Source organism: Calliphora vicina, chromosome 1 (assembly GCF_958450345.1).
Source record: "Calliphora vicina chromosome 1, idCalVici1.1, whole genome shotgun sequence".
NCBI lineage: Eukaryota > Metazoa > Arthropoda > Insecta > Diptera > Calliphoridae > Calliphora > Calliphora vicina.
In genome coordinates this window covers 615,375-629,339 of record NC_088780.1, presented here as the reverse complement: position 1 = coordinate 629,339, position 13,965 = coordinate 615,375, and the positions used below count along the sequence as shown (strand labels likewise).

Genomic DNA, 13,965 nt, shown 5'->3' with positions numbered 1-13,965 from the left:
ACATTTGCAACGACGTATATAAGACCATAGTAAGTTGGACCTACAATGGGTCAAAATCGGAAAAAAAATTTTTAATCCGAATTTTTTTTTCCAAAAAAATATTTTATTTTTAAATTTAAAAAAAAAATATTTTTAAATTTAAAAAAAAAAAATTTCTTTACCTAAAAATATTTAAAATTTTGAAGTATAATTTGGTGAAGGGTATATAAGATTCGGCACAGCCGAATATAGCACTCCTACTTGTTTTTTTTTTTGTATTACTTTAATATTAGTATTAATTAATTTAATAAATAATAAAAATAAAAAAGTATAAAATAATTCAATATAATGATACGTATTTGAGTTCCATTAACATTAGTGAATGATTATATTTTTCCACTATCCTGTTAGTGGAGGAAAAAAAATTTGCACTAAGCTGTAAAAAAAGGTTTTTCACTATCACTAAATTAATTTTAGTGAAAAACGTTCATGTACCACTACCACTATTGCTTAGTGGGGCTGTTATTTTTCAACTCAACACTAAATAGCTATTAGTGATAGTGAACAATTTTGCACTATCACTAACTTTTAGTGGAAACTGCAAATTTAGTGCATTACCCCCAACTCTGATATACATATGTATGTATTTTTTATTTAGAATACATTTATAATAAAAATATTTTTAATATTTTAAAAATAAATAAGTTTTTAATTTAAATTCAGTCTTAACTACAATAATAGCACTTCATTATATTAAAATATTTGCGTGAACAAATAAGCTATTCGTTTATTAATTTACATATATGTATAACATTCATTTCATGAGACATCACAACTTAGTCATGGGTTTATAGATTTTGTTCATATTCGGCATTTTCTATGCAAAAATTGTGACATTATTATTATTTTTAATTCGCGATTTTCATTTCTTGAAAACAGTAATTACGTATTCGGCAAAGTAAGTAGTTACTATTATTTATTTTATACTTATTTTTATGCGGATTTAGTTTTTCTTAATAATCGTTTAAAACTTAACAGTTTGTAACGACTTTTTCGAATTACCTACCTAATTAGAAAAAGTCGTAATAATACCAAAACCCGAACATTTAAAAATATGAAATTATTACGTTATTGCTTGAAAAAATTAAAAATCAGGAAATAACATTTATTTCTGCTGAAAATAATAAAAATTATTATTTAGGAAAATTTGCTTTCTGAGATGCTCGGCATTTAAAAATTTATATCGCTATTTTGCCACAAAACCATCAGAACTTTTATTCGATTAACCGAATAATTTCTATTTTCATTTTAAATTGAAAATACAACAACGAATTTTGTGTACAAAAACATTAAAAACAGCAAATAAGGTATTTGAGATCATTTTTGTAAACATATCGCCTATTTGCTTCAACAACGTCATAACTCAAAACCCGTGTTTTATGAACTGAGTACTACAAAAAACGAGCTGTTCTTAATTTAATTTTGAATTTTTTGTATGAGTGTTTTTTTTTAGTTGTAAACATCAAAATGAAAATTCATGTTTTCTCGTATATTTGATAAATAAAAATTTAGGTTAAATACAGATTAGAAAGATATTAACATATACTATTTATATTTCTGAAATCGCATGATTTGTTGAAAATTGATTTAAGAAATATTAAAATGTCATGAAATATTCAAAAACGTTTTTCTCGAAACGATTTTTTTTATTATGACGTTGTTGCAGCAAATGAGCGATGTGTGAGTTTTTTAGGGTCTTAGTGAGATCTTCTGAAATAATCTTTTATAAAAAGAATATAATTTAAACGATTTTTTTCTTTAGATTTAATAAAACTTTTCTTGGAAAAAAACTCTCGCTGATTGTATATGTTGAAGAAATCAAAAGCATGATAAAGAATATTCCTTTTTGGATTGTTTTAGATTTTGATTAATTTAATAGTTTCGTTTAGTTATGATAAAAGACTAATTCAAAAAAAAGTTTCGTCTATACATGTAAATACAAAGTTTCAAATATGTCAGTTATTATACATACTCACTAATCATGTTCATTCAAAATGATGTTCAATCTTCAAAAAAAAATCTAATTTTAATATGAAATTTGTATTTGAATTGAAACGGAAAAATAAATACAAAAAACATATTTAAAGTGCAAAAAAAAAAGGAATTTCGGTTAATCGGTTAATCGACACAAATTAATCGGTTTATTTGTTATTTGAAAATCGGCAATTTCAAATTATTCGAACAGTTAACCGTACAAAATTAATCGGTTAACCGATTAACGGTTAATCGATTGAATACCCTAAATGTTACCAATTGCCTCATGAAGACAAAAATCTCAAACCTTGAAAATTATAATTTTTGATATGTATGTATATAATATATTAACGCTAATTCAATCGTTTGTAGTCATGACGGTATTATTGTAAATGAGCGATATGTACAAGTATGTGTGTATGTATATTGGATTAATAAAATTTCTCATATTTATATCAATTATTGATTATTGATAAATTCGCCGTTTTCATTGTCGTCTGTGTAAATTTTAACAGTAGATTGAAGTGACTGTTCATAATCATTGTCCTCCTCCTTGTCTTCATCTGAAAATAAAGCAACCCGGTCATAACTGTACGTTGCAATGATATCATTTTCATTTTGTTCTCTTCGGCAGCTTAACAGACTCTTTCTTTTTCTATATGTAGCAAAAAAGATAATTAGCATTATAATAATAATGGAAGGAACTAGAATTAACAAAATTGAATTAGCATTGAAGCTATTAGTTGATAGATTGGTGAAAGCATTTCCGGAGCTTCGCTCTGAGAAGTTAATGCAATATGTTTCATTTGTATGTGCCATTTGTTTTAATTGACTTCCAAGTGAACAAGTGCTACATTGTGAGTTTAGAGGACCGTAACATCGTAAGCAGGATTTGTCACAAGGTTCGCAACTCAGCGTTATCAAATTTTTTACTGGGAAAGCAGCTCTTTTCTGATTATATTCACTTAGTTTACCAGTATTTCTATACAAATGCTTAGTTCTCTTTTTGCGGTCTATGGATTGTAGCTCTTCTTCATCCTGTAAATTATTGTATAGATTTTTTTCTTCCTTGTTTTTCAATGTGTCATTTATTAACTCCTCTTCATTGGTAGTATGATTGAAGGAGTATGTGCGAATTGGGCATATATCATAACATCGTCCTTTGTAGTAAAGCGTTGGTGGTGCACAAGCTAAATTGGAAATAGATAAAAATTTGTTTAAAATCAATTTAGTATGTATGCTTTAAAAAGTCTCAGTGTTTTCTTAAAATATTTAGATGAAGAGATAAAAAGTAACGTTCGAGCATTTATTTATTAATATAAATACATTTATTTTTTCACCATATCGTCATACAACAAATATTATACTACAACATACATATTTGTTTATCACGATATACAGGTAGGCCTCCATTTACGCGGTTTGTTGGGCTCAAAAAAATAGCGTGTAAATAAAATTCGCGTAAAACGAGGTTCTAATTTAGAACGAAATGCTTTTGTGGGGCCAACAATTTTTTATTTCGCATAAAACAATACATCTGTCACATAACAAAAAAGAAATTGGGACCTAAAACTCGCGTTAAATAGAAAACACATATCGTCACCTTAAATGAAAGCGGACGTTACCACACAACAATTCAAAATCTAGTTTTTAATTGATTGAACAATTGCCAAGAATACTCTATTATTGATTTTAGAACGTATCCTGTAAAAACAATAAAAATGTAGTTACGTCCGTTTGTATTTAAGGCGACGATATATGCATACTTTAAGTAAACTTATTTTATTTGTACTTTTAAAAACTTACTTAAAACAAAAGTAAAGTAAAAAAAATTATTTCTTATCGAAAATTAAGGAAAAAATGTCAGTTAAAAAAACAAAATATTCTAATGCATAAAAGAGATCAAAACATAACAAAAAATTCATAAAAATTAACGAAGATTTAAAAAAAAATCGTTTATTCGCTTGTGTTTTTTATACCCTTCACCTTCGTGAGAAGGGTATATATAAGTTTGTCATTCCGTTTGTAATTTCTACATCATCATCATCATAATATTAATAGGCAAGTCTATTTCTTTAGACCCCTTTTACGCTCACATTATACATTCAATTTGGGCAAGAAATATACCAATTTAAAGGGATTTATTCACAGAAGTGCAGAATATATATTTTATTGAAATCGGTTCAGTTTCTTAAGAGTTATAAGCGTTTAAAGATGTTACTAACACATATGCAAAAACGTGTACATGTGAACCTTAAGCTAAAAAGTAAACAAAGCAAAGTGTGTTTGTCCAATTTGTTGTTGTAAATAAATAAGAGAAACAATTAAATATTGATTTCGCTCTGTTTTAAGTGAGAGTTGTTATAGAAAACAAAGAAGAAGACTTTAGTAATTCAAAGTCACTTAAAAAAAATATATTTTGAAGGTGTTTTTTTTTTTTGTTTTCTAACTCCCATATGCATAAACAATTTTTAAGTTTATCAAAGGTTTATAAAACAAAATTTCCATTCAAAATTTGTTTTGACAAATTTAAAAACTGTTTATGCATATTGGGGTAAATACTTCATACGAATCAATTTCTTATCACGGCATGAAGTTTAATAAAAAATGGTTTATTTCTAAATATTTTGTGAACTATAATTGCAAGATTCTTCAAACTTCAAAATGGTTCATTTATAATTTTGCATAGTTTCGCTGAAATTGTTCGGGATTGGAATAGTGGGCGTGGCACACCCTATACAAAGTAAATAATTAATTTCGAATATCTATAGAACTATAATTGTAGAAGTGTTTAAAACTTTTTACGAATTAATTTCTTATTACTGTGCGGAGTTTACCTGAATATAGACGGAATTAGATTAGAGGGCGTAGCACCTCCCATACAGAGTAAATATTGATTTCGAATATCTGGGGATCCAAAATGGGAGGGGTCGGAAAAGTAGGTGAGTCACCTTCCATACAAAGTAATAATTGCAAGGTTATTCAAACTTTGTCCACATAGCTCTCTTACCATTTTACAGAGATTGTCTAAAAATGGTTGGGATTGCAGTAGTGGTTGTGGCACAATGTAAATAATTAATTTTGAATATCTTGAGAACAATAATTCTAAAAATATTTAAACTCTGTATCAATCAATTTATTACCATTCTACGGAGGTTAGCTAAAAACGAATTTATTCCTGATCCCTGTACGAAGTTTAGCTCAGCGTTTAACTTTCCTTATAAATGAAAGTTAAAGTAAAGCTTGATATGAGTTATTTCTTTACACAAAATATTTAAAACTGGGTGGGATCAGAACAGTGGAGTGATAATTATATTTTGCATGTGTTATTTTCGTACCATTGTACGAAGTTAGGTTGTATCAGAAATCATTAATATTTTTTAATTTTTATAGGGTAGGTGTAGCGAAGTGCACCGGGTTATGCTAGTTTTGCATTTCCGACCCTATAAAGTATATATATTCTGGATCCTTATAGATAGCGGAGTCGATTAAGCCATGTCCGTCTGTCTGTCTGTTGAAATCAATTTTCTGAAGGCCCCAGATATCGCCGGGATCCAAATCTTCAACAATTCTGTCAGACATACTTTCGAGAATTTTTATTTAAAATTATTTAAAATCAGCAAAATCCGTCATAAATAACGGAGATATGAGCAAAAATCCGAGACAACCTCTGAAAATTTCATCAAAAAACACAATGTATTGCATGCTTTGACAAAAAAGCAACAAAACGTATGTTTGGATGTGCATGCTTTGCGTATTATGTTTTTTTTTTGTGTTTTGTTTCTTTTGGCGTTGTTGTTGTTTTTTATACAACTAAACGTTTGTTTGGTTGTGTGTTGGTTTCATTGCCTTGCGTATTTTGTTTTTGTTTTTTACTTTGGTGTTTTATTTCGTTTGGCGTTGTTGTTGTTTTTTGTGTTCTTGATAAATTTAGGATGCTGTACGCTGAAAGTGGACAATGTACATACATATATACTAATTATAAAAATAATAATGCATCCACAACAAAGGTGAAGGGTATATAAGATTCGGCATAGCCGAATATAGCACTCTTACTTGTTTCGATACTTGTTGTTTGTTGCCGCGTTATATAAAAATCGTGTAAAAAAAGTCCCGTATTTGAAAAAATGGTTGTTAATTTGAGTTCGCGTTATATCGAATTCGCGTAAACAAAGTACCGCGTAAATGGAGGCTTACCTGTATGTACTCGACGACCAAAAAAACGATTGACCATATTTCAAATGTTTTCATTTTTATTTTGTTAATTTTTGCCAATTTCTTGTATATGTACATTAGAGTGCTCCAAGATTGTATGGGCGAAACAAAAATGTCTAGGTACAGGCCGTCCCCCCTCTAGAATTGTTCTATGTATTGTAGAAACACGTTGTGTAAAATATTAGGATGATAGGATAACGTTAACTGGTGGCGCAACGAGTTTTGAGATGCATTTACAAGGGGAAAAAATGCAATTTTTTCAGTTTTTGTAAAAATTTTATTTTAATTTAATTTAAAAGAATCGAAATGTGTACGTAACTGTCGTTATAATAAGATATAAAAGACAAAAATTGGTTAAAAATGTTAAAGTTATTAAAAAATTGCCAGGCCAATCACGTGTCTCAGGCCTCTAGAACAAGACATTTATGAACAAAATTAACATATTTTGAGAAATATTAAAATAAAAGCTTATTTTTACTTAAAATATATCCATATTCACCTGTATATTAGTTTTTGTCCTCATAGGATTCCGTTAACCTATTCGCAGGTATGACCAAAAAAAATAAATTTTTTAACGTCGGTTTCAAAATTTTTAAAAATTTTGTTAAACAAATTTCAGAATTAGCTGATCATCACATTGGGATTTATTGAGAACATAATAGGGAATAAAAATATGAAAAAAGTATGACAATACCTCCTATAGTTTTTCCGTACCTGCGATTTAAATTTTGCGATTTTCGAGAAAAACCATATTTTGGCGAATGAGCCCAATTTCCTTACTGTTATTAATTTTAAGTAAAATCTGTTCAGAATATAATAGTCCATGTAATTTTAAATATAGTCTGAAAGTTTTCCTAAAATCGGAAAAAGTTAACCCTTAAATCGTTCAGGTCAAAGGTCAAATTTGTCAATATTTGGAATTTCTAATGGAAAGATAGCGAAATGTTATATATTTTTGGGCCGATTTTGATGAAACTTAAGAAAAATATAACATGAAGTCTAGTATTTACAATAACAGCACATTTATTTGCGACCCCATAAAGTATATATATTCTGGATCGGTTGCTATTTAAAATCGAGAAAATTGGTCCACAAATGGCCGAGATATAAGCAAAAAACCCAAAAACCATGTATTTTGTTAGTGTTTCATGAAATCATGTACATATGTAATAGCATTATAAAAAGAAAACAAAAGTTTAGTTGTGTGTATATATGTATGTAGATGTGTGTAATACACATTGAGCAGGGATGGCAAATGCAGTTTAAAAATTGCACCATTCAGCATTAAAAATTGTACTTTTTCGACATTAATTGTACCAAAACTAGGATTCCTAGGTGGGATTTTTTTAGAAATTCCCGTGAAGTTTTTCACTAATTCAAACAATCAGTTTAATTTTGTGAGCAACATGTGAAAATTTTAAAATAGAAAAATAACAAAAGAGCCAAATTAGGAGAAACATTTTTATTTTTGAAAATTTCTAATTATTTTGTTTATTTCCCAAATTTCTATAAAATTTAAATTGTTTGTACAATTTAAATTTGTGTGAAAACTAGCAATATTTACAACCTCATCATATTTAAGGGAAATAATGACAATAATAGCATAAATTTGTGTATGTACTTGAGAAATATTTGAATAATGATTAAAACTAGGACCGGTCAAACTATTTCTTCTTTATTTCAAAAACGTTTGTATTAATTGATATAAATTTCATTATTTAAAAATTCATTAAGCAAAAATCTATAATATTATTTAATAATGGTTTTATTAAATAATATTATAGATTTTTGCTCATATCTCCGTTATTTATGGACGGATTTTGCTGATTTTAAATAGCAGACAGACAGACAGACAGACAGACAGACAGACGGACATGGCTTAATCGACTCCGCTATCTATAAGGATCCAGAATATATATACTTTATAGGGTCGGAAATGAAAAATGTAGAAATTACAAACGGAATGACAAACTTATATATACCCTTCTCACGAAGCTGAAGGGTATAAAAACGTAAACAATAAAAGTAACCGGGACAGAAAGTTGTTTGTTGTGGAAAAATGGAAAAGATAAGATTAATATCATAATTACGATATTTTAGTACTAAGTTTATTGATAACTGTTCAATAATTGCAAAATCTCTACCAATATCTTGTAACTTAAACATTTTTTACTTTGTGTCGAACTTTTTTACTCGGCGAAGAACATCAGATGCTGTTGTTAAACGAGTTAAAAACAACTTCAGCTAGTTTTATATTTAGAGTCGACTTCAGCGTCAGAACTATACTTAACTTGTCTATGATAGACCTAAAGTCCACTCTTAAGTAAAGTCGAGTTTAATTCTCTTAAAATGTACTTTATTTTTGACTATGATTATGGGCCAATGAGTTCTCATATGAGCAACTGTATCATACGCAGCGTTACCATATGTCAAGTTTTCCCTTTTTTTGCAAGGTTTTTGACAAGGCGTATTTAACAAGGTGACAGCAGTGGCGAATTGAAATAAATACAGGCGAATTCACTTATTTTTTATATATAGAGTTTGACATACGGGCGTACGGGCGAATATTTTTTATATATGTAGTCTGACATTTGTGCGAGCAATTTCTATAATCAGCTGTGCTGCAGATGGCACCTTATTAAATGCACCTTGGTTTTTGAGATGCAAAAAGTTTTATTTTAAAAAAAAAAAAGTTTTTTTGGAAAATTGTAAATTTATGATATCAATTTCAAAATGATGTTCTCAAATTCATTTACTAAATATGGTAATTGATTTATTTAGGAGCTAAAGTGTCTTCACCACTAAATTCACATAAATTATCTCAGTCCAATTATATGTACGAATAGGGTTTTGTAATTTTAGTATGTATGTAGTTAAAAAAAGTTTTTTTGTTGAAAAAAAAGTTTTCTTTTTAGAAATAAAAAGTTTTCTTCAAAAAATGTATGGCAACACTGATCATACGTAAACAGAATCTACAGTGTGGAATGAAATGAGAATTACAAATCAAACACACGCGTGCATAATTTGTTGTTATTTTTTTTCAACATACAATTAAGGTATACTTTGGTGAAGGGTATATAAGATTCGGCCATATTTACTTGTATATGAGTTTTTGTCTTCGTAGCATACCGTTAACCTATTCGCAGGTTAAGTAAAAATGAGCTTTTATTTTAATATTTCTCAAAATATGTTAATTTTGTTTCTACATTTCTTGTTCTAGTGGCCTGAGACACGTTAATGGCCTGGCGAATTTTTAATAACTTTAACATTTTTTAAAAAATTTCTGTCTTTTATATCTTATTATAATGACAATTACGTACACATTTCGATTATTTTAAATTAAATTGACAAATTTTTTACAAAAACTGAAAAAATTGCTGTTTTTCCCCTTGTAAATGCACCTCAAAATTTCAGCGTCGTTGCGCCACCTGTTAACGTTATCCTATCATCCTAATATTTTACACAACATGTTTCTACAATACATAGAACAATTCTAGATGGGGGGACAATCAAAATTCGCAATTTTATTTTTTTGGAGCACTCAGAATGTACATACATCAACGAATTACATTGTATATAAATGCACACTGAAGTAGTGAACTTTTTGCCAAAATAGTGTATACGTGCCTAGATTAGAGTTGTTCCCGGATTTTTTTTTATTCAATAGGTGAGTAGGAAATTATTTATATTTTGTATTTTTCTATACATATTGTCAAAAAATCTATTTCCAAATTAAAAACTCCAGTCTAGATTGCGAGTTGTATGATATGTCATTAGATTAGACCGCCTGATATGTCGTTTAAGCAAGTAAAATATGCATTCATATTTTATTAAATTATGAAAATTAATACATATTGTTGAATACATATGTATATCTAAGCATATATTAGAAAGATATAAATTTGTTTTAAAATTAATTTGTTACGGCCTGATTCAGAAAAAAATTTTGTATTGCACAAAAAACACTAATGTGCTGTTTTTCTATACCGAACAAGTGCTTTGAGTGGACGTTTTACATGTATTTTGTTTTTGTTACAAAATTTCAAAGTACTCGTTCGCTATAGAAAAACAGCACATAACACTCATTCAGTCTAATCTGCCGAATCCGAAAACCGGTCAACCGATTTTTTCATCTTAATAAACTCTACCGGTTTCGGTTTTCTTTAACTTTTCGGTTTTTTGATAAACCGGTTTTTGTAAGACTGTTTTCTAAAGTTCATTTAATCATATTTTTGAAATTTTTTTTACCATTTTTATAAATATTGATTTATTTTATAGAAAAATTTTATCATTTGACAATATTTCGTAAAAGATATACAGGCCTGTCACACATTTTCGTCGGAATGGTTTCAATTCCGTAGTTTTTATTAATCTAAAAATATTTAATAATTCTGTATTTCTGATTTCAAATTGAAAAAACACTGTAAAGAGAGGAAAACAATCAACTGCACTAGCACAACACTGCATTGAAAACGGACACAAACCAAACTTTGAAGGAGTGAAGATTTTAGATAAAGAAAAAAGGGAAAATAAGAGATATACGTTGGAGAGCTTGAGAATACAGCAAAAATCAGAAAGTGCAATAAATACAAAAGAGGATAAAGATAATACAAATGCAATCTACACCATTGCAATATTTTAGTAATAACAACAACTGTGATCGAATAAGACAAATTTACTGTGATATTTTATTTATTTTTGCATACATTCATTTTAATATTTTTAAGTTTTGTGTTGTGTTGTCCACTTATACAAAAAACTGTGATATCATAATATTAATAGCCAAGTCGATTTCTTTAGACCCCTTTTACGCTCACATTATACATTTAATTTGGGCAAGAAATATACCACTTTAAAGGGATTTATGCACAGAAGTGCAGAATATGTATTTTATTGAAATCGGTTCAGTTTTTTAGGAGTTATAAGCGTTTAAAGATGTTACTAACACATATGCAAAAACGTGTACATGTGAACCTTAAGCTAAAAAGTAAACAAAGCAATGCATGTTGGTCCAATTTGTTGTTGTAAATAAATAAGAGAAACAATTAAACTGTATTGATTTCGCTCTGTTTTAAGTGAGAGTTGTTATAGAAAAGAAAGAAGAAGACTTTAGTAATTTAAATTCGCTTTAATAAATATATTTTGAAGGTGTTTTATTTATTTTCGAACTCACATATGCATAAACAATTTTAAAATTTTTATAAAATTTGTTTTATAAACCTTTGACAAATTTAAATGGGGGACAAATGCATATGGGGGTAAATATGTAATTGTAGATAAGTAAATAGTTATTTTATAATTGTGACGATTTTCAACGGTTTATCACTGAATGAAGTTTTATGAAAAATGGGGAGGGTCGGAAAAAAAATAGAGTTCTGCACATCAAAATGTTTCTTTAAAAAATTGTTATGTAAAATAATTGAATAGTTTAAATAATATTTTCAAAAAATATTTTTATACTTAATCGTAGTCTATAAGGAATTTGTATTTCCATTGACTTAATAAATGAAATGAATATAGACGGAATTAGATTAGAGGGCATAGCACCCAAAATGGGAGAGGTGGGAAACGGATGTGAGTCACCTTCCATACAAAGTAATAATTGCAAGGTGCTTCAAACTTTGTCCGCATAGCTCTCTTACCAATTTACACAGATTGGCTGAAAATGGTCGGGATTGCATTAGTGGTTATGGCGCAAAGTAAATAATTAATTTTGAATATCTGGAGAACTATAATTCTAAAAGAATTTAAACTCAATCAATTTATTACCATTCTAAGGAGGTTAGCTAAAAACGAATTTATTCCTGATCCCTGTTCGAAATTTAGCTAAGCATGATCGGCTTAGTAGGAATAACCCCTCCCTTATAAAGGAAAGTTAAAGTAAAGCTTGATATTTACATAAAAGGTTTAATAATGGGTGGGATCAGAGCAGTGAAGTGGTGTCTCCCATACAAAATTAGTTAGTTATTTTCGAATATCAAGTGAACTGTAATTTAGAGATTCTCAAATTTTGTATGTGTTATTTTCGTATTTCCATTCATATTTTTTTAATTTTACTAGGGTAGGGGTAGCGAAGTACACCGGGTTATACTAGTATTTTATAAATGATGTAAACTTGACAAAAAAGATTATATGTAAGTAAATTTGTTGAATATGTAGATTATAATTATTGTTGTTATTGACCAGAATTTTTCCTTTTGTACATTTATAATGTTACCAGATTAAAATAAAATTCAATCCCTGAAGAAGTTGGAAATAATACCAACGAAACGTCGGATTATATTGAAAATGATATAAATAATCTTTTATTTACATCAAATCACTGACCTTGAAAGCCTGTATATAGGAAACTATATAACTATCTATGGAAATTAAAGAAAAGGTCGATTAACAATTATACATAGAAAATTTTAATATTTCTCAACATATGTATATTAAAACAAAAATGAAGTTTTTGGTACGGAAATTGATTAAAAATTTTAGAAAAACAAATAATTACAATGAAATATCAATTCCACTTTCAAAACTGAAAGTGGTTTTATTCCGAAAGAAATTACCTTTAACTAAGACTAAAACTTTTTTTTAATCTGCGCAGTTGTTTTAGAAATATAAATTTTTTTTGGAAAACAAAAATATTTTTTTAGGAAAATTTCGAAATTTTTGTTTTTTAAAACGGCATAAAAAATTGGAAAATGCAGCCAAAAGAAATTATATTTCTAAAACGATTACGAAGATTAAAAACATATTAAGCCTTACTTAAAGGTAATTTTATTTAATTTTATCGGGTTTTTCAGTTTATTCAATAAACTAAAACGTTTTTGAGCTACGCGAATATATGTTATGCAATAGAGGTCTGCATCGAATAACTTTTTTACTGCACGTGTCATACTCGACTTCGAGTAAAGCAAATACATGTATTCTCTTTTAGAGCGCAAATATTCACAGAAAGAATTAAATTTCTGATTCAATCAAGAAATTTGCTCAATCAGACAAAATTTTGTTTGAATTAGGACCTATCACAAAATTTGTAAATTCAAACAAGAAATTTTGCAAAAATTTAATTGAAAAAAAACAATATTTTTCAATTAAAAAAAAGTATGATATTAAATAAAAAAGTTGTTTGAATTTACAACACAACTTCAAACAAAAATTTGTTTAAAACAGTAAAATTTTTGTCTGGACCAAAAAATTATTTTTAAGCTAAATTAGAACCAATAAAAAAAATGTTTAAAAATAATAATATCACAAAAAAAAATAAGAAAATAAAGAAAAAACTACAAATAAGGAAAGAAAAAGCTAAGTAAATAAAATAATAAATAAACATCTAAAACAGTGTTTAATGTTTTTAGATATTGTTACGTTTTAACCTTTTCAAAACGTTTGGTTTATTTCTTTTAAATAAACCGGATACTTTTGATTGCAAATAAAAGCCGTTTAGTAGTTTTAAAATTGTAACAACTCTTTATTTCCTTAAAATGTACAACAACAACAGAATTAAATAGCCACTCAATGTTTTTTTATACACGTTTATAAATTCTCAGAATTACAGACACAATTTATAATGTACACGAATTTAATTGAAAAACACAACACACTTTAAGGCACTTAGATGATGTTTATTCGAAAAGCGTCTCTGATAAACTCACTCACGACTGCAACCTCTGCCACTATTTATAACACTGCATTACCATCTAGAAAGCTCTTTAACTGTCTAGACTCTAGAGGTTTCTAATACAT

At 28.0% G+C, this 13,965-nt stretch overlaps 1 protein-coding gene across 1 annotated transcript in view; it reads right to left on the bottom strand.

Moving 5' to 3' along the window:
- Positions 1–2,334: 2,334 nt before the first annotated feature.
- Fur1 (Furin 1) overlaps positions 2,335–13,965 on the bottom strand; it is a 156,612-nt gene continuing 144,981 nt past the window's right edge. Inside the window, exon 11 of the mRNA XM_065498593.1 lies at positions 2,335–3,203. Within this exon, the coding sequence (XP_065354665.1) occupies positions 2,473–3,203 (731 nt within the window). The 3' untranslated portion in view covers positions 2,335–2,472. The remainder of the gene's footprint in view (positions 3,204–13,965) is intronic.